Here is a 22,031-nt window from a genome sequence, read left to right as displayed (position 1 = left end):
GGGAACGGCCGTTGAACCAAGCGAGTGGGGGTCGCAGCGAGTTACCTCGGGTTCCAGTGGCTGAAGTGGTTGAAGTGAGGTGAAAAGGGCCGGAGAGGCAGCAATCACAAACATGTCGAGAGAGAAAGGCCGAAACGAGGCGTCTTGGGTAAGCATTGGAGGTGATGGGGTGGGTCCACTTTCGGAGGTATGGCGCGGAAAGAGCCGCCATCCAGCGTCTGAAACATAGTCGGGATTGCTCCTAGGCCGTCCTGCAGCAGTACGGGCGAGCTGGCGCGCAGGAATGCATCATGACGGAGAAGAAAGCAGGCGAAAGTTGGGCAAGCAGTGCACGAGCCGGCAGAAGGAGCTAGTGATGTTGCACTCGCAGCGGAGGCAGGGCCAGCAGCGTACAGAGGCAGCCCCCTACGGTGGACGAGTGAAACGCGGAGGCACCGGTACAGGTCCGAAGCATCAGGTTGGGGAGCAGATGTCTAGTCATGTTGGCGAGCGGCGGCAGCAGGCTTCCTAGCCCGTGGTAGGACTGGATGCAGCGGGAATCGATCGTCGCGCCAGGTTGCCGTGTCTCGTGGCTTTCACGTCGTCCATCACGTTGCGGGCGCCGATCGCGTCCGCATGGGGGACTGGCATCCGAACGTCGGGCGTGCACGCTTGACCTGCCCTTGGCCGCCGTGTCGCGGGAAGACATTTAATATCATCCTGCCCGCCCAGCTGGGTCACGGCTGCTGCTGCGAGCATGGGCCTTCATCGCGAACGGTGCAGATCAGGGATTCTTTGCCGACACGTTATTTCTTAGGCCAGTCGCATACCGTCCCGGCTGTTCAGTCGTCTGTTAGTGCTGCATAGTGTCTCGTTTGCGCCCTCCTGCCTGTCCATTGAGATACTTTTTTTGCTTCTTCGTCCCTCGTTCAGTCGCGTCGCCCACTGCTAGCACCGTACACCACCCACCACCACCACCGCTCTACTGCACCCCTCCCAACCTCCGGTAGCGTCTCCCGCTCGCCTCAGATTCCAATTAGCTGCACGAGTCAGCCCGCTAGGACCTCAGCTAACACACATGGTAGGCCTTGACTGCTACCTCGCTACTGCTGTATGCTGTAGCCCATCCCTAGCGTGTCGCGACTTCTCCTCTCCATCGCCGCTGCCTCAGCTCCTCCACGACGTCACCCATAGCAGTTTATGGCACCGGCAATCATGTGCTTCGGACGAAAACCCTCTGCCACCGACCCCGAGTCGAGGAAGAATGTCGAGATCGAAAAGAACCTCCGCGCCGACCGGAAGCGGGCTGAGCGCGAGGTGAAGCTGCTGCTACTCGGTATGCATTGAACGGGCCCCGGTGATACAGCGTGACTGAGACAAGAGTGCAGGTGCCGGAGAGAGCGGCAAGTCGACCGTCCTCAAGCAGATGCGCATCATCAACGCAGGCGGATTCCAGAGCCTCGAGCGCAAGACATGGCGGGCCACCATCTTCAACAACCTGGTCTCGGCCTTCCAGACCATCTACGCGGCCATGCAGGAAGACGACATTGACTTTGAGGACGACGACAACATTGTATGTCCCATCCAATGGCTCCTGCTCAAACACCACTAACCGACGACAGCGGTACTCCGAGATGGTCAACTCCGCGCCCGACATTGGCACCGAGGAGCCCATGCCCGAAGAGTTCCACACAGCCTTCAACTCGCTCTGGGCCGACAAGGGCGTGCAGCTCACAATCCTCAAGGGCAACCAGTATGCGCTGCACGACAACCTGAACTAGTACGTTCCCCTCCACCATCTCTACCACTCCCAGGCTAACAATTCAGCTTCTTCCAAAACATCGACCGTCTGTTCCAACGGGACTTCCTGCCCACCGACCAAGACATCCTGCGCACGCGATTACGGACCACAGGTATCTCCGAGACCATCTTCGAGCTCGGCAACCTGACATACAAGATGGTCGACGTGGGTGGCCAGCGCTCAGAGCGTAAGAAGTGGATCCACGTTTTTGACAACGTGCAAGTCGTGCTCTTCCTCGTGGCCATTAGCGGATACGACCACGTGCTAGTAGAAGACCGGAATGGCGTAAGTCGCCTTTTAAGCATACACGCTACATCCACTAACAGCACTAGAACCAAATGCACGAAGCTCTCATGCTATTTGAGTCGATATCTAATTCCAAATACTTCGAAAAGTCGGCGCTTATCCTCTTCCTCAACAAGATCGATCTCTTCACCGACAAGATAGCAAGTGGCATGAGCCCAATCCGGAGGGTCTTCTCCGACTACACCGGCGGGGACCGAGATGTGGAGGCCGGCAAAGAGTTCTTCGCCAACAAATTCCGCAACCTCGTCCGCCAGCCCAAGAAGGAGGTCTACGTCCACTACACCAACGCGACCGACACCAACCTGCTCAAGATCACCATGGCGTCTGTACAAGACATGATCGTCCAGCGCAACCTCAACGCACTGATACTATAGTAATCACGGATGGTCGCGTTGCGATCGTCGCCGTCTTACACACAGCCCACGAGAGCGCTCGCGCGCCCACGCGAAAGCAGGGGTGCACAACGCACACGCGCCCGCGCTGTCGACCCACCTGCCCTAGAAACGGACAGTCCGCCTGGCGGGACCGGAGTAGCAACGGACTTTTAGTGGATGAGAAGAGACGACTTCCACGGCCCTTTTCTATTTTATACCCCCGATACCTCTTTCTCCGCTTCTTCATCATCTTCGCCAGTACATGACGATCTCACGACTTAATCTCTTGGTCTTGATTCTAGTCTTGATCTTGGTCTCTTTTTCTTCTCTCTTGGTTTGTTTTAGTAAGCGGATAAACGCATTTTGTAGATTCATAGTGTATTGCAGATCTGAGGAGACGAGCATGTCTTGGAACTCGACTGTGGAAAGATACAGAGGCTGACAAAATCTCCCTCCCTATCTCGGCTTTGGACAACTACCGTTCATTGGGTGTTGTGTACCTAGTAATCCTGCGCAGTTACTCACTGAGAGTGGGCAGGATCATAGATTGGGGTTGGGCAGTGCCATGTCCAAAAAAACATATTACATGGCATTGGACGTGCAGCGGGGAATGCAGAAGAGGTACATTTTGCTGCTGCAGTGTAATATCAACAAACCATCTTACCCACCTCCGAGACACATGTTCACCTTGACGTATTCCGGTTCCCGTAGTTTCCGTTTCCCGTGTCATTGCATATGCAGCCACTTACATAGCCATGTCCCAACTTACATCATATTTACCCTGATTTACCCACCGCAAGCGAAGGGAGATATGATCAGGATGGTAAAAAGCCGCAATCCCGCGGGGTTCGTCAACGCCCATGCATCATGCGCCTCTGCGGCGTGGTTGCCTTACAGACCGAACCAGTCGCTCTCGGTCCGTGCCGCTTCAACCCGGCGTGGGACGTTGACTCGCACGTCGCGTCGCAGAGTGGGAGGAGGGTCTATCCCTCCATAATGAGGGAGTGGCTGAGCTGGTGGCTTGGCCTGGACTTGTGGCGTCGGTTTGGGGTGGAGAGAGACGAGATGGGTGGATGTGTACCTAGGTATAGAAAGGGTGAGATGGATTGTAGTGCAGTGCAGTGCAGTGCGATGTATTGGACATGCGGGGTGGGTGGTCAGGCGCGCACAATGGGATTGTAAGGTCACGCGAAGAGTGTTGGCGGAGTGAGTAGAAGGGTGCTGTTGGTGAGGGCAATGTGGTTTGTGGAGGGATGCGAAGTGAGGTAGTGCGGATGGGGGAATCCCTTGCTTTGAGGAGGGGATAACGCCTGTGAGAGGGTAATAGTGGGCGCTTGCTAACACATGGTGTTAGTCTAGGGAGAAAGTAAGAGAAGACTAGCCAGGCAAACTGTAAGCTGTGCAAGTATGTGGACAAGATCGATTTGACGGTTCAAACAGCGCTGTATAATGGGCAGAACAATACTCATTCTACCTAGGTACATTGCAGATGGCGTGTATCAGAGGATGCATCTTAGCCACAATGCTCTAACGACAGACACCATTGGAATATATGGGGGATATGATCTAGACCACACACCGACATCTTGTCACGAGACCTAGGTAAATATCCGTGGACGTTCACCGTACTCTCGATCGCTGCACGCTTCTGACATGTGCAATGCTCCCGTGACGGGTGCCGTGCTAGTGCCATCGGGGAAACATCGGCGCGTGGAGCACCTGCAGCAAGTCCTGATAGCCGGCCCTTGAGCCTCATCAACACCATCGTCATACCCAATACCCCTCCACCCAGCTGGCCATGTTCTCGCCCGCTGTTGGCAGAGTCGCCCGCTCTGCAAATACCTTCTCTACTGCGCCGGCGACGTCATATGTCTTCACCCGCTGCGCCCGCTCTGCGCTGAGCACCAGCACGGCGCCGCAACAACCCTTCCGACCCAGTCACCAGCGGCGCTACTCGTCCTCGAAGCCGTCCACACCCCCGAACAGCAAGAAGAAGCCCACGGAAATAGATCAGAATGCGACGGCAGAGCTCCAGGGCGCCGGCAAGAAGTCCAAGGAGACGAAGAAGCTGAAGGAGCCCTCGACGGCTACCACAGGCAACAACGTGCCTTTTGTACCGCCAACAAACCATCTTCGGGAAGACGGTAAGATGCCGCGGGGATGCACCTTCCCACGCATATGCTGACGTACTGTAGATGTCAAACTATCTGCCTTCTTCGGCCTCCACCGCCCTATCTCCATCTCGCGCTCCTTCCCCAACGCAACGTCGACCGCCGAATTCGACGCCTTCTTTGACGTAACCCGGGCGAATGATGTCGAAAGAATGGAAGCCACCAAGAACGTCCTCGCTGGCTTCCTGGACCGCGTGAACGCCGAGATCGATGCACAAGAGGAGCAACGAGCCGATGCGATACAATCGGAGCAGGAGGTATACCACCTCGATGTTGAACCCACACAGCAAAACGTAGAAGACTGGGCGTCTCGCCTTGTTCCCTTCCGAGCACCAGCGGCACCCGAGCCGTACGATGCACTAGCGAGCGCGCCTCAGGCCGAGTCCCACTCCGCTGAAGGCCTCTCCGCTAGCATCAACCAGCGCATAACCGAAGTACCGCTGCCCGCGCAAGAAAGGAAGCCAAGCACATTTCGCCAACACGTTGCGCGACGAAGATACGGCATGTACATGATTAGTGTAAAGAGGCAACGGAAGCTCAAGATGAAGAAGCACAAGTACAAGAAGCTCATGAAGAGGACGAGGCTGTTGCGGAGGAAGCTCGATAGGTTGTAGTGAGTACATAGCGTTGGCGTTATAGACATGCATGGCCAGGTCGAAGAGAATCACTTCATGGACTCGCGGACTGCTGGCCTTGGGACTTCGATGTCGCCTGCGTAGGTGCGAAACCGGTCGCAGTGACCAGGAATAACACCCGCGGCTTAACGGTCGCCTCCCTACGGTCCTTCGTTTGACAGAAGGCATTACGAATTTACTCGACTCATTTCTCGAATCTCGCGCATTGTCCTGGTGTTTTGAGCAGCTTGTTTTGATCGCATATGACGCCAGACGGGGCCGCTTCTTCTTTCCAAATACCACCGTCAATAACCACCATTACGTGCATTTCCCTTGCATTGTGTTTCTGCCCGAGCATCTCGCTGTTTCTTCATGCATCGCAAAGAGTCTCTGAGAATTCGAATGGAAGTTCAAGATGCGAACGCATTGATGATCGGCGCTGTCAAGCGACGTTTGTTGACGGCGGCTATACTACGCTCTAGGCGTAGTCCCGTGTCGCAAAGTCACATGAAACCCCACCGCGACTGAGGCCGTCACAACACCCCCAACATCAGGCAGCACGCACGTCAGTCGACTGAGTCGATGCCCCGCACGGAAGCCTTAACAGACGGCTCCTAAGGCGTAGCGAAGTCGCAGCCCGGCAATCATACGTTCCAGCACGCTCAAGAGCGCATGACGCCTTGGCACGAACACCCCTCTGTCATTTTTCCACTGCGTTTTCACGACCCCGCTGTGTTCTGGGCGTCGGATCGAAGGCGGGATACACGTCTTGGGCGCATGGTTGAGACGTCCAAGTGATCCTTCCCCCAGGCATGGCGCTTGGAGGTGAGTCCCTTGGAGAGAGAGTGGCGGGAACGGAGGCACAGATGAATGTGATATATAAGCCTGGTATACCTCGCCCACAGATTGGAAGGCCAGCAACTTCGACAACAGCAAAGTCAACAGTAGCATCCAGCAAACTCCCCTTCTTTCGCTTCTTACAGCACTTTTTCCATTCTTTCGCCCAGGTCGGCCTTTATATCAACTTCCATCTACCTATTACTTACTTCTTTCATTGCAAGAGCTAGTCTCTCGTTTTCCTCCACTTTTAACGTTTAACGCATTACTACTATTATCGTTCTTTCGATTCCAAATCACAACCACAACAAATCAGCAAACATGGTTTCCAAGACTTTCATCATCGCGGCTATGATTGCCTACGTCCAGGCCCGTTTCGGTCAGGAGCAAGTCCCCATCGACGCTATCAGTCAAGTTCAGGGTGGTGATGGTGGTGCCGCTGCTACCATTGCTGGTGCGGCCATCTCTGACCTTCTCGGTGGAGCAAACTCTTGCGATAAGGTATGTGCTTCTCCACTTGTTTACCCTTACCTCCACATCTCCGGGTCTCGGGCTAACAAACACACCAGCTCGTCCGTGCTGATCAGATCTTCACCGAACTCGGTGGCGGTGCTGATGCCCTTGCTGCTGCCATTGGCATGGTGACTGCGGAGAAGAACACCAACCCCTTCGCTGGCGGCAACGCACAGAACGTCTGTGGCGATGCTTCGCTTCCGGCTACTGCTGAGCTTCGTGGTATCACTCCTCTCATCGACCCTGATGTCGATGTCAACGGTGATGCTGCTGCCCTTAGCGCTAGCAGTGCTGCGTCTCCTCTTGCTGCTGATGGTCTGAGCGTCTTTGATCTCATGGACCAGGCTGGTCTTGGTGACCTTGTTGTTAGCCAGGCTTCGGCTGGTGGTGCTGGTGCTGCCGCTGGTGGTGCTGCCGCCGGCGGTGCTGCTCAGGGTGGCAACCAGGCTGCTGCTGGTAACGGCAATGCCAACGCTGGTAACAACGCCAATGCTGGTAACAACGCCAATGCTGGTAACAACGCCAATGCTGGTAACAACGCCAATGCTGGTAACAACGCCAATGCTGGTAACGATGCCGCTGCTGGTAACGGAGCTGCCAACGCTGGCAACGCTACTGCTGATGCTGGTGCCGATGCCGCTGCTGGTAACGGCAACGCGAACAACCAGGACAACAACGCCAATGCCGGTAACAACAACGATGCTGCGGCTGGTAACAACAACGCTGGCAATGCCAACAACAACCAGAACCAGAACAACAATGCCAACGCTGGCAACGACAACGCAGCTGACAACGCTGGCAATGCCAACAACAACGCTGGAAACAACGCCAACAACCAGCAAGATGCCGCCGCCGGTAACGACAACGCCAATGCCGGCAACCAGAACAACAACAACAACGCCAACGCCGGTAACAACGCAAACAACCAGCAAGACGCCGCCGCCGGAAACAACAACGCCGGAGCCGATGCTGGTGCCGACGCCGGAGCGGACGCAGGCAACGCAGCAGCAGGCGGTGCCGGCGGCGCTGAAGACTTCGGTCTCTGCACCCCCACCATCACCTTCCAAGGCGGCGAGAACGGGCGCCCCGCTGACGAATTCACCTTCCAAATCGCGGACCCCCTTGCGCGCGGCGGCCAAGGCGAAGCCCTCAACCCGGACATCATCACCAACGCGCTCTGCAACCAGCTGACCAACGTGTGCGAAGCCAACGACGCTGCTGTGGCTACTTGCGAGAGCGCGGCTGCGGCTGTTCAGGGCGGAGACAGGAACAAGGCGCTTGCCGATCAGTTCAACAGCCTTGTTGGATTCGCTGGTGCGGTTACCAACCCGGATGGTGGTGCGGAGGATGTTGGTGCTGCGGCGAAGGCGAGGAGCATGCGCCGTGGTCTTAGGTTGTAGGAAGGTGGTTGTGATATAGAAGATGAGTAAGAGTATGAGAAGAGAAGATGGGAGTGGTGCTCTAAACGAAATCTAGATGCGAGGGAGGGGTGAACGGTACGCATTTCTTTGCTGGATGTCTACTGTTGTTAGAAGTTGGCTCGACTTTTCCTTTTTCTTTTTTATACTGTATTCTTATACCACTGCATTTGCGTTTTACGACAAGTAGATTGATATCGACGAACAAATCTGTTACGATGATTATTGTTTCTCTGGTGCTGGCTTGTGAGGTGCGAATTATGTCTCTCTGAGTCCTCTTGCACGTCCTTTTACCTTGTATCAATCGGCTGTTTGTTGGAGGATACTTGAAGCTTTCCTTGAGTGGCTTCATTCGGTTGCTGGTACCGAGGCTCTCCTCAACATCGTGGTGGAGGCGAAGAAGAGAAGGCGCATTTGACCCAGACTGGGGACTAGCCTTGGTTCGAGCTGGTCATCGAAGACGTAGTTCGGTGGCCTTGGTGGAGGCAAAAGTTGAGGGAAGCTGAAGTCTGCATTCCGAAAGACCTCGCCGATGTTCATACGTCCTTCGCTGTGTTGCTGGTAGCGAGCGTCTCCTCGATACTTGGGTGGAGGCAAAGGTTGAAGGGTGCTAAAACCTGCAATTTGAGATACCCTGTTAATGTTCATGTTTTACCTCGCCGTCCTGGTGGCTCTAGACTCGGATTCCAGTAAGATACCTTGTCTTGAGTGGCCTCGTTGTGGTTGCTGGTAGCGAACCTCTCCTCGTTACTTGGGTGGAGGCAAAGCTTGAGGGATCACGAGGTCTGTATTTGAGATACACTGTCAATATTCCTGTTTCCCTTCGCCGACTTGATAGTTCTAGACTCTTATTCCAGTGGGAGAGGCGTTGATTCGAGACGGTCGATATGTCGGCTCTAGATTTGCCTCCTTTGCCTGCGCAGTATCTTGCAGTGAGAGGCGTTATCTGGACGCCGACCATGTTGTGGTTCTGGACTTGTTTTCTTGTTTCCGCAGTATCTGGGTGCTGAAGGGTAGACCCACCGGGTACGCTAAGCGCTCTTTGCGCCATGTACGTACACCTACATTGGCAGCTGATTCATGGAGCCATCCGGACAACAGCGCAAGCGGAGATTTCCATACAACGTCGTGTGCCATAATCGTGGTAGGAGGCACCTCGAGATGCAATCTAGAGGAGGCTGTGTAGAGATTTGCATTCGCATGCAGAATGCTCCCACTGCAGTGGATCAGGAGTCTTTTGAAATGTTCCGAGATGTAATGGATGTGTGTGTTCAGTGGTAGCGAAAGTAGCTGCACTCTGAGTGTGTCTCGTGGCACCACTTACTCCACGGGAGAGATTATCGGTATCTGTGTTTCTCCTCGGTCGACGGGACCTAACCCACACCCTCACTTCGGTAGACACGCGACAGCTCCAGGAACGGCGAGGTAGTGGCCCAGAACTGAGGGAAAAGCAAGCGGTACCGTTCCCTACATTGTGCCATGTGGGTTCGATCGAGGCTCCGAGTTCCGTTACTCCGCCTCAAAAAAGCAAACAAAGGAACGTGGCCAGACAACGTCACGAGAAAATCTCCGGAGTCTGGAGTTGTCGCAGCTTGCAAGGTACATGCAAGTCCTACGATACGACTTCTGTTTGCGGACTTGGACGCAAAACCCGACCGAGCGTCTTCACCACACGGGCTGTGCTTAATCTAATGCAGACAGGATGGATACATCCTGTTCCGAGAATCCTCCCCGGCATCCCCGCCCTGCTCCGCCTTTGCAATTGTATGCGCTGCTGGCTGTTGGTACGCGATATGCGGTAGATAGCGATGTCACACGCTCATTGGCCATGGGTAGGGTGAGGTTACTTGGTGTAGCTGATCTGCAAGTCCGTTGCGATCTGCGCTGCATCTGTCTTCCGCGGAGCTGGTGGAGGTGGACGCTCGACTTACCTATGAAGGCGAAGTGGCTTGCGGAGAGACCCTGAGCTAGAAGGTATGGAAGAAAGGAAGGAGTGTGTGTGGGGATGGTGAGTCTCGCCAGGACCAGGGGAACCATGTGCGCGCTTGGAGTCGGTGAAGTGGAATGAGCTGTTTTGGACAGCGAGACGGGTGTTGTGAGCTGGTTATGATAGCGAGGCAGCTTTGCCGTTCCGAGCAAGCGGCGGCGCACAGCGATCATGTGTTGGACGATCATTGGGAATTGCAGGAGGCCAAGGCAGAGCTATGAGCGTCGGTAGTCCACGTGTGAAGGTGCTAGAGTCAGTAAATCCCGCTGTCGTTCATTGCTTTTGAGGCGGAATCAGGCGGCAGCCACAGACGCATTGTCATGGCACACAACCCTCCTCACGTCGCATTCGCTTCGATGTGGCGCAACGAGTGCAATGCCGGAGTCGAATGCCTGGCAAAGTGGCTTCGTACGAACTCTAAACGCGAACTTGAGCCGTCGACACCGGATGGGTAGCGCCCGCCCATGGAGTGAAGCTACTGGGACGTTCGTGCCTGCTAGGCCCGATCTGGGCAAGGGGTGTCATCCAAGATGAGGATCAGGTACGACTGCATTGACTCGACCCACCAAACACGTTTGAGGGCTGGCAGAGTGAGGTGGTTGATGGTGAAGAGCAGCGGCGGAGAGAAGGGCCGCGGTGGCTGGCTCCCCCGCTAGGCGTGGCAAAACGGCTGCGCCACGGTGATCACAAAAGCTTGAGTGCCCAACAGATGGACTGTTTGGGTGACAGTGTAAGAGATGCGTTCACTCGACATGACATGGCGGCCGGCCATGCAAGTAGTGCAGTGCTCCGACAGCATTACGCAAAACACTAGGTCCGCATGGGCTTAGGCGCCAAAGTGGGTCCCGATGAAAATCGCGTGCGTCTCGACATGCATTCCTTCCACACAGACAACAAAGCCTGTTAGCCTCATTGCGCACGAGCGTCGTCTAGCATGGCACATTATTAAGAGAAACATTTAGCACAGGGCGAGAAGCCAAGGGACGCTGCGAAAAAACTTTGAGACGTGCTTGCTGAGAAAAGGATCACCATCGGTCCTTTACTCGGTCCCATTCCCCCGCCATCCGATTCGCACCGCTGCAACAGGCCCTGATGACGACGTAGGTGCTAATCGCGAGTGTGGTTCTTCAGTTCATGGCGAAGTTCCTACCTTACACCTTCTTATATGCCTTTTTTCGCCGATTGAGACGCGGAATACTATAGTAGTCTATGCTTGCCGCTCGCCAACTCCCTGTGGATACCTACTAGATGAATCAGGCCAGCATGACCACTCCGCGACGGAAGGCATGTGTCGAGTGCCGACAGCAAAAGGTACTTCCCCACCTCAATGCATCGCGACAACGTCCGCAATGGCGAAGATGGTTTACTGATCATTTCTTTGGCAGATCCGATGTGATGTCGAGCAGCACAAGGTACCGCATGACCCATGCGGCCGCTGCAAGAAGATGGGCCTCGAATGCCGCATTCTTCCCACGTCGACCAGGAACCTGCGCCAAACAAAGGCAGAGATGCGACGCGAATTGGAAGAGTTGCGATGGAATATGAGGCAAGGGCAGAATCCTGGCGATGCAAACTACCCGCAATCGACAGCATCACCGACCGTCGACATGCAAAACTACGGTCCGCTCGAACACGCTTCGGGCACATATTCTGATCCTTCCGGAAGGACAGATGCATCAGATTCCATGTCACCAGCTTTCGACTCGCGGCCACCGACGCGAAAAGGTTCCGATCATCATGGCACGGTACCGCGTGTGATTGACGGCTACCTGCTCGATTCAAAGAGAATCGACGATTGCTTCACCATGTACGTTGACTCAGGATATCATTCTTATCTATGCTAACATGACTGCAGTTACTTCACCCAATACCATCCACTGTTTCCTATCTTGGACCCTTCAATAGGGCCGAATGACTATTATGACCAATCGCCGTTCTTGTTTTGGACTATAGTGGTCACGGGATCGCGGCGGTACTCTGAACATGAAGTCCTAGAGAGGACGAGCCAGCCCATCACCCAGCTCGCGTTCTCTTCGATGGCGCTACGCACCTCACAAGTTCCGATCATCCAAGGTCTACTGATTCTGTGCACATGGCGACTACCCACCAACTCAATGTACAAAGATACAACACACCTCATGTGTGGATCGGCAGTGCATCTAGCAACACAGATTGGTCTGCACATAGCAGGTGTTGGCCAGGATTTTGCTAGGACGCCGCTTGAGAAGGACCAGTCGCTCAAGGTGCAACGCGCCAGGCTCTGGCTGTGTTGCGTCATCGTTTCCATAAGGTGAGGTCACAAAAGAAGTAACACTGCGACATACGCTAACCGTATCTAGAACGAGCTGTGTTGAAGGTATACCACCTCTTGCTGAGTCATTCTTCGATGGCGATGAACAAGATCGTGAAGACATGGTTCCATACCTCCCGTCTGACCTGCAGTTCCTGCACAAAGTCTACATCATCCTCATGCGTGCCATGGTTGCCATGGGCAAGACTAACTTACAATCCATTCATTGTGATGTCCGTGTATTACGATCATTGATTGGCATATTCGACTCGCAACTCCTCAGCTTGGCCCCATCTTCTCCAAGTGAACTCGGTAAGTTTGACCCGACTCTTTCAAAACTTGAACTAATGAAATAGATACCCTGCAACTCAGCTGTGCACGTATTCACGTAATGGCGTTCCATTTCTTCGCCCATCCCACGAACCCCGGACCCGATGCCGAGGGTCTTTCACGATTCTACTCCCTTTGCATCTCAGTTATCCAGTCCGCTTCGACAATGCAGACGACACAAAAGATCTTCCTACCCTCCGTCTCGCAATCATTCATTGACCGAACTATTACTCTGGCTGGATTTACCATTCTTAGACTCGTTCGAAGTCCGCTTGCTCAACATCTGGATGTACTTGCGGGCGAGCGAGCTTTCTCACAGGCGTATGATTTCCTTAAGAACGTCTCTTTACAACCAGGAGATATCCATTTCCGAACTGCGCACATCATGAAGGATTTGTGGGGTAGCGACAAGGTGTTCCGTAAGAAGGATGGCCGTGTGGAATCGCTATATCTGAGGCTGAGGACACGATTGAGCATGAGCATCAGTTACGACATGTTCTGGTACTGGCGAGAAGAGTTCAGCAACATGAAGAATCCGTACGGCGACGAAGTAACTCTTTCGCACGAGAACGTCCAGCAGAACCCACCTCGTAAGCATCTTACGTCAAGTCTGACGGGCTCTTAATTAACAAACATGTCAGAATATCCATCCCAACAACAACAACACCCACAGCAGCACCAGCAGCAACTTCCGGATCCTTCGATGAGACAGCAACAACAACTCCCAGTGACCAAATTCGACCCTAGCTTGGTGAATCCTCAGATGCAACAGGACCCGTCCGTGATGAGCTTCGATGCCTGGGAAGGTCCAGACTATGGAGTGCCGCCAATGCTTGATCAATTTCCCGATTACGACTGGGCGGCCGGATTTGAATTCTCGAATGCGGAAATGCCCAATGTGCCGGTTGGCCCTATGAATCCAATGATGACAGCACCAGGGCCTGGAGGCGCACCGAATATGGGATACACCTACGGTTAGACGTTGTAGGGTCCGCGTGAGGGGATGAATCGGACGCGATGGACGAGTAATAATAGCGGTTTCTCGCCTGGTGCGGGAGTTGAAGCGTTCAGATACCGTATACCTACTCAGATACGCAATGCCATGGAATATACTTTACCCCGATCGTCCATTGCAGACGCCACATACGGTCTACGAAGACCTCCCCATTGTAGACATCTGGATTCGGGATCGCGATCGCGGGATCGGTAACACCGCTAGACGATAGTCCAGGAACGGATCGCGGTGGCGCAAATTTTTCGATCGCTTCGATGCACGCTGCATCTTCCTGGGAACAGGCGCGACGCCAAAGCGCTGGGGTGGTGTGCCAGTCTGACCGAACGAACTCCGAACGCGATGGAGATGGATTACCAAGGCGTATATGATAACAAAGGGTCTTCTCTTCCAGTGGGGACAGTCTGACAGGTACAAGACGAACCTTGCAGCAAAAAGCAAAACGTGGGTGCGATCACCTGTAGTGCCTTCATCGCGCAGCCTGACCCTGATGGGCCACTAGCGGCGCCTTGTGCACCACAATCCAAAGGCGTGTACCCAGGTGGAGGAGGAAAGAGGAACCGACACAAAACACCAAAGACACCGCCATGCCGGCCGCCAGCTCACTTTAAATCCCAGTCTACCCCTCTCACCAACCCCCCATGCGCTCGCTCGCCTACCCAGGAGACTTCGGCATCGGCCAGCATACCCAACGGGGCATTCCATCCTCCAAATCCTATCTCATACGATATCGCCTCCCGCCTACAACGCGCCGAACATGGATATCGGCGAAACTGAATTTCGCAGTCTTGTCTGACCAGTGAGAAGGGACAAGCATGGTGCTCCTACCGGTCAAACTGCCGGCGAACATCGGCACCACACTACGTCAGCAGCAGGAACAAGGGCTTTGTTGCGGGGGTGGTCACCACCACGGCTGCGGCTTTTCGCTTGGTGTTTTGCGCGTCGTCTCGAGGGGTGTGGATATGACGTTTGTGGGTTGTGCACTTTTCACTATTCTGAATGTTATAGGGTTGGTTGAATGTTCATCCGAGAAAGTGTTTTCGCTTTCGCCATCGTAAAAAAGAAGATCTTTGATCAAAACAGATGGCTACGGAGTACTTGGCCGAGAAAGACGGGCGGAGGGCATGCCCGGGTCTGTCTATCTGCGGCGTAGCCTCTTCTCAACTGAAAAGAAGTGGTGTGGTTACTATCTTATTACCCTTTCATGCTTATTTCGAGATTAGCTATTAGATTTTCTATATAAAGGTTGTAGGAGTTAGGTCCGGTTGGTTGGTAATGATTAGATACTGTTCCCAAATCCGCGGTCGCTTTTCGGGTTGACAGCATCCTAGTTCGCAGGACGGGTACGTAAGGCCATCGCTTCCGCATCTGGTCGACTATTCGTGGGTAGCCCAGCCTTACTTGTTGCGGCCCGCCACAGTGTATGCGCAAGACGCCGAGTCTCAGCGGGCTAAAGTCAGGCTATCGGGTGTACCTTCTTGCTCGTTTTGATGCCTGACGAGGACACTATACCCCTTGAATTGATTGAATCTGCTGCTTTTGGTATTAAGAAAGAGTTGGTTGCGCGTACACAGTAAAGAGTCTGGTTATCGTTGTTATCGGCATTATCAAAGCGAAAGAATAGAGGGCAATATGGGATCCAGCAAAGCAGGACAAACAGAAAGGAAGATGACGGCCGTCGAGAAACTGCGAAGCATGCTTGCGGATCCAAACAAGTTCCTATCCTGTCCCGGAGTATACGATGGCTTCACAGCGCGGATAGCCCTCCAAGAAGGCGTAGACTGTCTATACATGGTACGTCTCCCTCAACTCCCCATCTCCATATCCACCAACATTCCCCTCACGATATCAAACTACACCAAACCAACCCAACTAACACATGTCCAGACAGGCGCAGGAACAACAATGTCCCGCCTCGGCGCCGCCGACATGGGCATAGCCACCTTCACAGACATGCTCACCAACGCCAGCATGCTCGCCTCGCTCTCGCCCTCGACGCCCCTAATCGCCGACGCAGACACCGGCTATGGCGGACCCGTCATGGTCGGCCGCACAGTAACGTCGTATATCCGCGCGGGCGTCGCAGGCCTGCACCTCGAAGACCAAATCGTGAGCAAGCGGTGCGGACACCTCAACGGCAAGCAACTCGTCGACATCGAGGAGTTTGAAGCGCGGATCCGGGCTGCGAGATTAGCGAGGGAGGCAAGTGGCGGCGACATCGTCATCATCGCTCGAACGGACGCGTTGCAAGGATTCGGGTACGAAGAAGCACTGCGCCGTCTCCGTGCGGCAGTCGCTCAGGGCGCAGACATGGCGTTCCTGGAAGGCGTGACAACGGCCTCAGACGCGCAGCGCATATGCTCCGATCTATCTCCCACACCTTGTCTCTTCAACAGCGTCCCCGGCGGCGTATCCCCTGATTTCTCAGTCGAAGAATGCAAGGCTATGGGGTATAAACTTGCTATTTTCCCGCTGCTGGCTTGCGAGGTTGTGTATCCCGCGGTTAGGAAGGCGGTGCAGCAGATGAAGGCGGGGCATGTGGAGAGTGTGGAGGGGGATGGGAAGAGGTATGGCCCGCGGGAGTTGTTTCAGGTCTGTGGGTTGGATGAGCTGATTGAGTTTGATGTTAAGGCTGGGGGGTTGGGTTATAAGGATGGGGCGTGAGGGGGATGTATGATTGCTGCATGGATATGAGAGGCAGTGAGGCTTGGAGAGGCGTTGTTCTTGCGTTGGGAGGACGTGGGAAATGTGTTGTATACCACTCATCGTTTTGTATTCTGGTTTAGTTTCGAAGAACGTTCATTCCTGTTCAGATATAATTTTCATGGTGATCTCAAGACTCCCTCCAAGCTACTGTACGACTAATCTTTATAGAACCACACATATCCACAATCTCTAACACCGCCCTACATTCCTCAAGCCACCTCATACAAGAAAATAACTGAATAGGTCTAGAGCCTACATCAACGCTAGGTCATCTGTTTTGTACGCTTACATATCAATGTAGACTACAGGCCTGTTCAAGTCCTTTCCTTGGTCAACGTGAAGCCTAGATACCCCACCTCCTCCCAATCCTCTCAAACACACACCTCAAATCCTCAATCTCCCCCCTAACCTTCTCCAACTCCTCAAAAGGCTTCCCCTCCACCTGGCCCCTCCGAAGCTCAAACTGTAACCGTGCAATCTCCTGGATAATGGCAAGGGTGTTGTTGTAGTCTGTGTTCACATCGTGAGTCGCCGCCTCCATCTGCCCAAACGCCTTCCTAAAATTCTCGATCTCGTGCTTGTTGGCAGACGGCATTGTATGCCGAGCTGATAGGTTTCGTGGTGGAGCGTGCGTGACGGAGATGCGAAGAGTGGGGATCGTGTCTGTTGATGTGGTAGGCTGAGTGGGTGGAGGAGTAGTAGGACGGGTAGGTGTAGCGGTTGGTGCCGAGTTTGCGGTGGATCTTGGTTTTAGATCCGATGATGCTCGTAGACGGGCGTGGTAGTGTTCGGAGATGGGTAGGTCTGCATCGTGATCGCCTTGCTTGGGGCCGCAGAAGTAAAGGGTGCGGGTTTGCGTGGAGAGGGCGAAGATGGCTAGGGGGCCAACGACTCTGGAGTTGGTGATGGAGCGGATGCTTAACGCGAACATTTTGGGGGAAAGCTTTGGTGGCTTGGGCTGTTCCTACTATGGGTTGCGTGTGCTTGTGCTTGGTGGACTTGGTAGTGAGCGTTGTCGTAGATCGGTAGGTACAGTTGGTTTGCTACGAACAGTCTTTTTTGCGAGAAGAAAACTGCGTACGCTTTATACGTGTAGGAGTGAAGCATTACTGTTCACTCATGGGATTCAACGCAATGACCTGTGGTTGTTCCCATTGAAGTGATTTGGGTCAGCGATAGAGATGCAAGAGAATGACAATCACCACAGCTTTCCAGTCACGGTACCACGGTCCATTCGCTACACGCCTACAACCATACAGTCAGTGAATGGCTGCCTTGAATAGGCGGTCCTTGGTAGACCTCGACGGATCGATTATCATGCGCTCGCTACCGTACAAAGGGGATTTCAAGGCCAACCGCGCGCGTCACAACATGAGGAATGTAATCAGTTTTGTATAGAATAGATTTATGAGAGTTCTTACGTACAAACTCCGGGTACTTCCTCCTAAAAGTCTGCGCTCACAGAAACTGCAATACCAGTGGTAAATCCGGCTATGATGACCACGATCAGGACAACGATTGATTTAAAACGGGGATGAACGAACTCCCCACCGACGGCAAATCTGTGACCTACGTCGTGTGTCCGCCAACGCCGCGAAAGAGATTTCAAAGTCGGGTACCCTTGACTCCACTGCACCATCCAATGACGCCGATGCCAAATCCAATAATTGCTCAGGTGACTTCTAGCCGACTCTCTTGTCAGCTTCCTCGTCTGCAGGTGGCGCCGTCTCTTTGGTTAAGTAGTCGGCATCCTCGGCCTCTTCGTATTCTGCAATCAGACCTTGAACGACTTCCTTAGCTTCGTCGAACTCGCCGAGACCATCCTTGAAGGGCACTTCACGCTTGTAGCTTTCAAGGAAGGCGTTACGTTTACGGAGGGTGGAGTATTGTGCGACTATGCGCTTGAATAGCGTGGCGATACCCGTGTGATTTGCGAGCATGAGTCCGGAGACGCGGTGCGAAGAGGTCACGTAGGGCGACTTCTTGGTCAGCGCAACTTGAATGGAGGCGGGGCCCCAGGGTATAAAAGTAGCGAGACGTCGTTCGCGAATGCGCATAAGCGATTTGTGTACCTGAATAGTCAGTGAGCTGGATTCAAGCGGTCAACAGGAAGGAACATACATCTGAGGGATCCGCTTCTCCCTGGATGATGTTCAGGATAGACATGTAGCAGCTCTTCTTGGTGGGGTTGGTGGAGACCATGCGGTTCTTAGGCTGCAACAGTCGTCTCATGACGTCCAAGACGGTTGTCTTGCGAACGGTCTTGGCCTGCTCTACGTTCTCGCCAGAGAAGGGGGTGTATGAAGTCATGAGGAAGTGGCAGCGCGGTGTGGGAATGAGCGATGCGACGATTCCAACGAGATCGTTGTGCATGTATCCGGGGTAGCGAAGGGTCGTGGTACTGGCGGACATGACGGTGGACACCAGCTGGTTGGTCTGCTCGAACGACGGGTTCATAACGTGCAGTCGGTCTGCAGCAATCCTGGTCAAGGCTCCGTTGTCGAGGACAACCTGGGAGGTCAGTATGAGTATATGCAAGTACACTGGGCAGCTTACCACGGAGTCAGCATTCTGCGTCAGCCTTCTCATGCTCAGCAGACTGTTGTATGGCTGGACCACTATGTCGCCGTCCTGCGTGTTGGGGAAGACACTGTAGGTCTGGATGAGCTTCTTGGGGAACCTGTCGTTGAGGCGTTCGAGCATGTAGGAGCCGAGACCGGATCCCGTGCCGCCAGCGATGGAGTGCAGCATCATGAAGCCCTCCAGCGAGTCGGAGCCGTCTGCCTCGCGGTCAATCATGTCCAGGATGTCCTCGTGCACCTGCTCGCCCATACTGTAGCCCATGCCCCAGTTGTTGCCGGCGCCGGTGCCATCCTTGTGTATGTAGAAGTTTTCGGGGTTGTAGATGTTCTTGTAGGCGCTCGACTGGATCGAGTGCAGCACTCTGGGCTCGAGATCTAAAAGAATGGCGCGGGGGATGTAGCGGGTGTCGTCGGACTGATAGAAGAATACGTCTTTGCGATCGCCGCCCTCGGTCGCGAAGTCCTCGAGGTTGCCGTCGCGGTTGATGCCGTGTTCCTGGCACAGCTGCTGCCAGAACTGCTGCCCGACGCTGTTGCCGCACTGGCCCGCCTGCAGTGTTATTATTTCTCTGTTACCGATTAGCTACACCATGTGACCGCAGTCTGAGATATACGCGCGCGTACCTGGGCATGGTGGTGGTGGTCAGCGACGTGGTGGGCTGCGAACGCGCTCTGGGCGGGGTGCACGCGTCGGGTCGCCAAATGTTTGGACCCTGCCGTCATAGCTCTCTCCACAACACCATTGCCCTGACACCACCACCTTATACAAGGGAAAAACTGAACACCCTAGAGGCTACATTAAGAAGAAAACCTGCAAATTAGGTGGCCTAACGTCGATGTAGGCTCTAGACCTGTCCAGGTTTTCCCTAGGTTGAGGTGCCACCACGATTGTGAATAATCACCACATTACCACTACCCACAATAGTAAAGGTAGTTGTCAATATTCACATACTGCTGTCTATTGCTCCTCCTCTTCTTCCCTTATCCTGACTAACGACTTGCCCTGAAATCCAAAATAACACTGGAACAAGAAGGTATAGATCAAGCAGAAGAAGTTGTACCGCAGCACATCCAGCCACATCAGCAGCGTCACGCCGTCCTTGGTTCCCTCGTGCCATGACCTCCGAATCTCCAGAAATAGCTTCGGGTCGTCCGTCACCACGCCGTCAAGGCCCTGCCGTATGTCCCAACGCATCCGGCTCTCCGAGTTCACCGTCCATCCGTACACGGGCCGACCGTCGCTCTGAGCTCGCCGAATGAACATCCTGCCCCATGGCGTCATGAGAATGGCCTGCGCCATATTGGACGAGACATTCGGCACACTGAAGAAATGTGACGCAATGAGTGTTGAGAAGCCAATATGCGAAATCGAGAAGCCGGGCAGATATCGCGAACATAGCGGAAGAAATTTGGCTGCCCAGCACCCGAGAACAATGCGCTTACTCCACGGTCTGGATGGAGCAGCAGGCACGCTGTTGATTGTTTCACCAATCAAGCGCATCACATCGTCGGCATCGTTATCGAGCTGTATCGCGTCAGCAAGTGCTTGTACAACGGGGCTAGCACAACATACCTTGATATCGAGCAAAACCCAAATGTCTTCCAATCCAGGTTGCGCAAGATATTCGAGCAAATCAATAAGACGAGGCATTGGCTCATGAGGTGCTTGCAGCGTTCTCAGCTTGCTTATAAACTCATAGTCGCAATCTATAACTTTTTCGGGCCTGCCAAAGCATCTTCTCAAGTTTCTGTCCTACAGAATGGTCAGTATACGATCGGGGTAAGATCTGATGAACTCACATGCGACAATACGACTACACCATCTTTCGTCAGATGTATGTCTGTCTCAAGAGCATCTGCGCCCGCCTCGACTGCTCCTCTTAACGAGGCCATAGTGTTCTCGGGGTGCTTAGCCATGTACCCTCGATGGGCAATAGCCTGAGGTAGCCGCCTGCCTGACACATCTTTACGCGCAAACGCAAACGTAGCTATCCAGCTGGTCAGTTCACATTCGCCACCAGAACTCAGTAGGTTTCCTACCTGCGGGGAACTTGGTCTTCGGGCCGAGTAGTGGCTGCTCTACAATCTTGTCGAGCTGCTTCGTGAGGCTCTCAAACACCGGCGGTACTCCTACAACCATCTTTTTCTTCTCGAGCAATGATGTTTGCACGTCGAATGCGCAGTCGGTGTCTATCCTGACCTCAGACATGACGATATGCTTCTAGCGTGGCGGTTCCGAAAGCGGACGGAGCGGAGACTTTGGAGTAGCGTGGTATTCGGGGAATGTACAGCGAAGGACAACGAACGAACGTATGCGCGACTTCAACGTGAGGACAAAAGATACAGATCTATAACGGCAAACAAACACACAATCTCCCTCTCCACACATCCACCCGCAAGGCAAATTTGCGGCGCGGGATCTCTACGACCCATTCCCTACGTTCGGCCGCCGAACGCGCCCTCTCTGGCCGCAACACACAGCAAAAATGCGCCGTGCAGCAGGACCCATCATCCCAACCCACACAACCGCACTCCAGGATACCGAATCCGTCCCAGAATCAGCCACCCACATTACCGCAACGGGCATAGGTAGCTGCAAATTGCAGACGGATGGAGACACAGCCTGTCCCGCATTGGCTGGCAGGCCAGGCTAAGCTTCGTTCCAAGATGGAGCTGTCGAGCTCCGGATGTATCAGCTCCCGGGCGCCACTAACAGTTGGAGTTGCAGGTATGCAACCCCCCTTGTCTCAGCAAGTTATACGTGTCAGATAACGCGATTGTATGATGTGTTATTAGAAGTGGGATTATCCCTTCCTACGCGCTCTTTATGCGTCTTTCAAGCGCTCGGAGAAATGGTCTTCTCGGACTGCGGTGATAGAGGCGAAGGTGGTGAAATTCCATCAGATCCGGTGCCGTGGTTGATCTACCGCTAAATGCGCGTGGCGCGTCGATCAGGTCCTGGCTGGCTTGCCTTGCGTGCAGCTGCGCACGCCGCATGCCGCACGGGTTGCTGTCAGGAAGATGACTTTCCCGTATGCACGGCACGTACATATCATCCTGTGTATGCAAGGGTTTTGGTAGAAATTGCGCATGCCGTTGACCGCTCGGGCG

The 22,031-nt window shown here is 54.0% G+C and overlaps 8 protein-coding genes across 8 annotated transcripts; 5 read left to right on the top strand and 3 right to left on the bottom strand.

Moving 5' to 3' along the window:
• Positions 1 to 1,179: 1,179 nt before the first annotated feature.
• On the top strand, positions 1,180 to 2,460 carry J4E78_001365 (uncharacterized protein; the record flags this gene model as incomplete). The annotated part of the gene is made up of 5 exons (XM_049362024.1): positions 1,180 to 1,315; positions 1,368 to 1,552; positions 1,602 to 1,759; positions 1,807 to 2,065; positions 2,113 to 2,460. 5 exons carry the CDS (start codon positions 1,180 to 1,182, stop codon positions 2,458 to 2,460), a joined length of 1,086 nt encoding a protein of 361 aa, XP_049227307.1.
• A 1,798-nt stretch (positions 2,461 to 4,258) lies between these two features.
• Positions 4,259 to 5,245, top strand: J4E78_001364 (uncharacterized protein; the record flags this gene model as incomplete). The annotated part of the gene is made up of 2 exons (XM_049362023.1): positions 4,259 to 4,604; positions 4,656 to 5,245. The coding sequence occupies 2 exons, from the start codon at positions 4,259 to 4,261 to the stop codon at positions 5,243 to 5,245; spliced, it is 936 nt and encodes a 311-aa protein (XP_049227306.1).
• Positions 5,246 to 6,403: 1,158 nt separating this feature from the next.
• Positions 6,404 to 7,995, top strand: J4E78_001363 (uncharacterized protein; the record flags this gene model as incomplete). The annotated part of the gene is made up of 2 exons (XM_049362022.1): positions 6,404 to 6,583; positions 6,652 to 7,995. The coding sequence occupies 2 exons, from the start codon at positions 6,404 to 6,406 to the stop codon at positions 7,993 to 7,995; spliced, it is 1,524 nt and encodes a 507-aa protein (XP_049227305.1).
• Positions 7,996 to 11,445: 3,450 nt separating this feature from the next.
• Positions 11,446 to 13,599, top strand: J4E78_001362 (uncharacterized protein; the record flags this gene model as incomplete). The annotated part of the gene is made up of 5 exons (XM_049362021.1): positions 11,446 to 11,807; positions 11,856 to 12,290; positions 12,340 to 12,602; positions 12,647 to 13,210; positions 13,262 to 13,599. 5 exons carry the CDS (start codon positions 11,446 to 11,448, stop codon positions 13,597 to 13,599), a joined length of 1,962 nt encoding a protein of 653 aa, XP_049227304.1.
• A 1,701-nt stretch (positions 13,600 to 15,300) lies between these two features.
• J4E78_001361 (uncharacterized protein) lies at positions 15,301 to 16,296 on the top strand (the record flags this gene model as incomplete). The annotated part of the gene is made up of 2 exons (XM_049362020.1): positions 15,301 to 15,426; positions 15,520 to 16,296. 2 exons carry the CDS (start codon positions 15,301 to 15,303, stop codon positions 16,294 to 16,296), a joined length of 903 nt encoding a protein of 300 aa, XP_049227303.1.
• Positions 16,297 to 16,681: 385 nt separating this feature from the next.
• On the bottom strand, positions 16,682 to 17,269 carry J4E78_001360 (uncharacterized protein; the record flags this gene model as incomplete). The annotated part of the gene is made up of 2 exons (XM_049362019.1): positions 16,682 to 17,231; positions 17,262 to 17,269. The coding sequence occupies 2 exons, from the start codon at positions 17,267 to 17,269 to the stop codon at positions 16,682 to 16,684; spliced, it is 558 nt and encodes a 185-aa protein (XP_049227302.1).
• Positions 17,270 to 18,020: 751 nt separating this feature from the next.
• On the bottom strand, positions 18,021 to 19,552 carry TUB4 (gamma-tubulin; the record flags this gene model as incomplete). The annotated part of the gene is made up of 4 exons (XM_049362018.1): positions 18,021 to 18,410; positions 18,460 to 18,849; positions 18,895 to 19,489; positions 19,545 to 19,552. 4 exons carry the CDS (start codon positions 19,550 to 19,552, stop codon positions 18,021 to 18,023), a joined length of 1,383 nt encoding a protein of 460 aa, XP_049227301.1.
• A 326-nt stretch (positions 19,553 to 19,878) lies between these two features.
• J4E78_001358 (uncharacterized protein) lies at positions 19,879 to 21,129 on the bottom strand (the record flags this gene model as incomplete). The annotated part of the gene is made up of 4 exons (XM_049362017.1): positions 19,879 to 20,445; positions 20,494 to 20,673; positions 20,721 to 20,908; positions 20,961 to 21,129. 4 exons carry the CDS (start codon positions 21,127 to 21,129, stop codon positions 19,879 to 19,881), a joined length of 1,104 nt encoding a protein of 367 aa, XP_049227300.1.
• Between the last annotated feature and the right edge of the window lie 902 nt (positions 21,130 to 22,031).

Source organism: Alternaria triticimaculans, assembly GCF_023758025.1.
Source record: "Alternaria triticimaculans strain BMP 0046 chromosome Unknown scaffold_1, whole genome shotgun sequence".
NCBI classification, from domain to species: domain Eukaryota; kingdom Fungi; phylum Ascomycota; class Dothideomycetes; order Pleosporales; family Pleosporaceae; genus Alternaria; species Alternaria triticimaculans.
The sequence above is the reverse complement of the archived record's forward strand: the minus strand, read 5'-3'. Positions and strand labels throughout refer to the sequence as shown.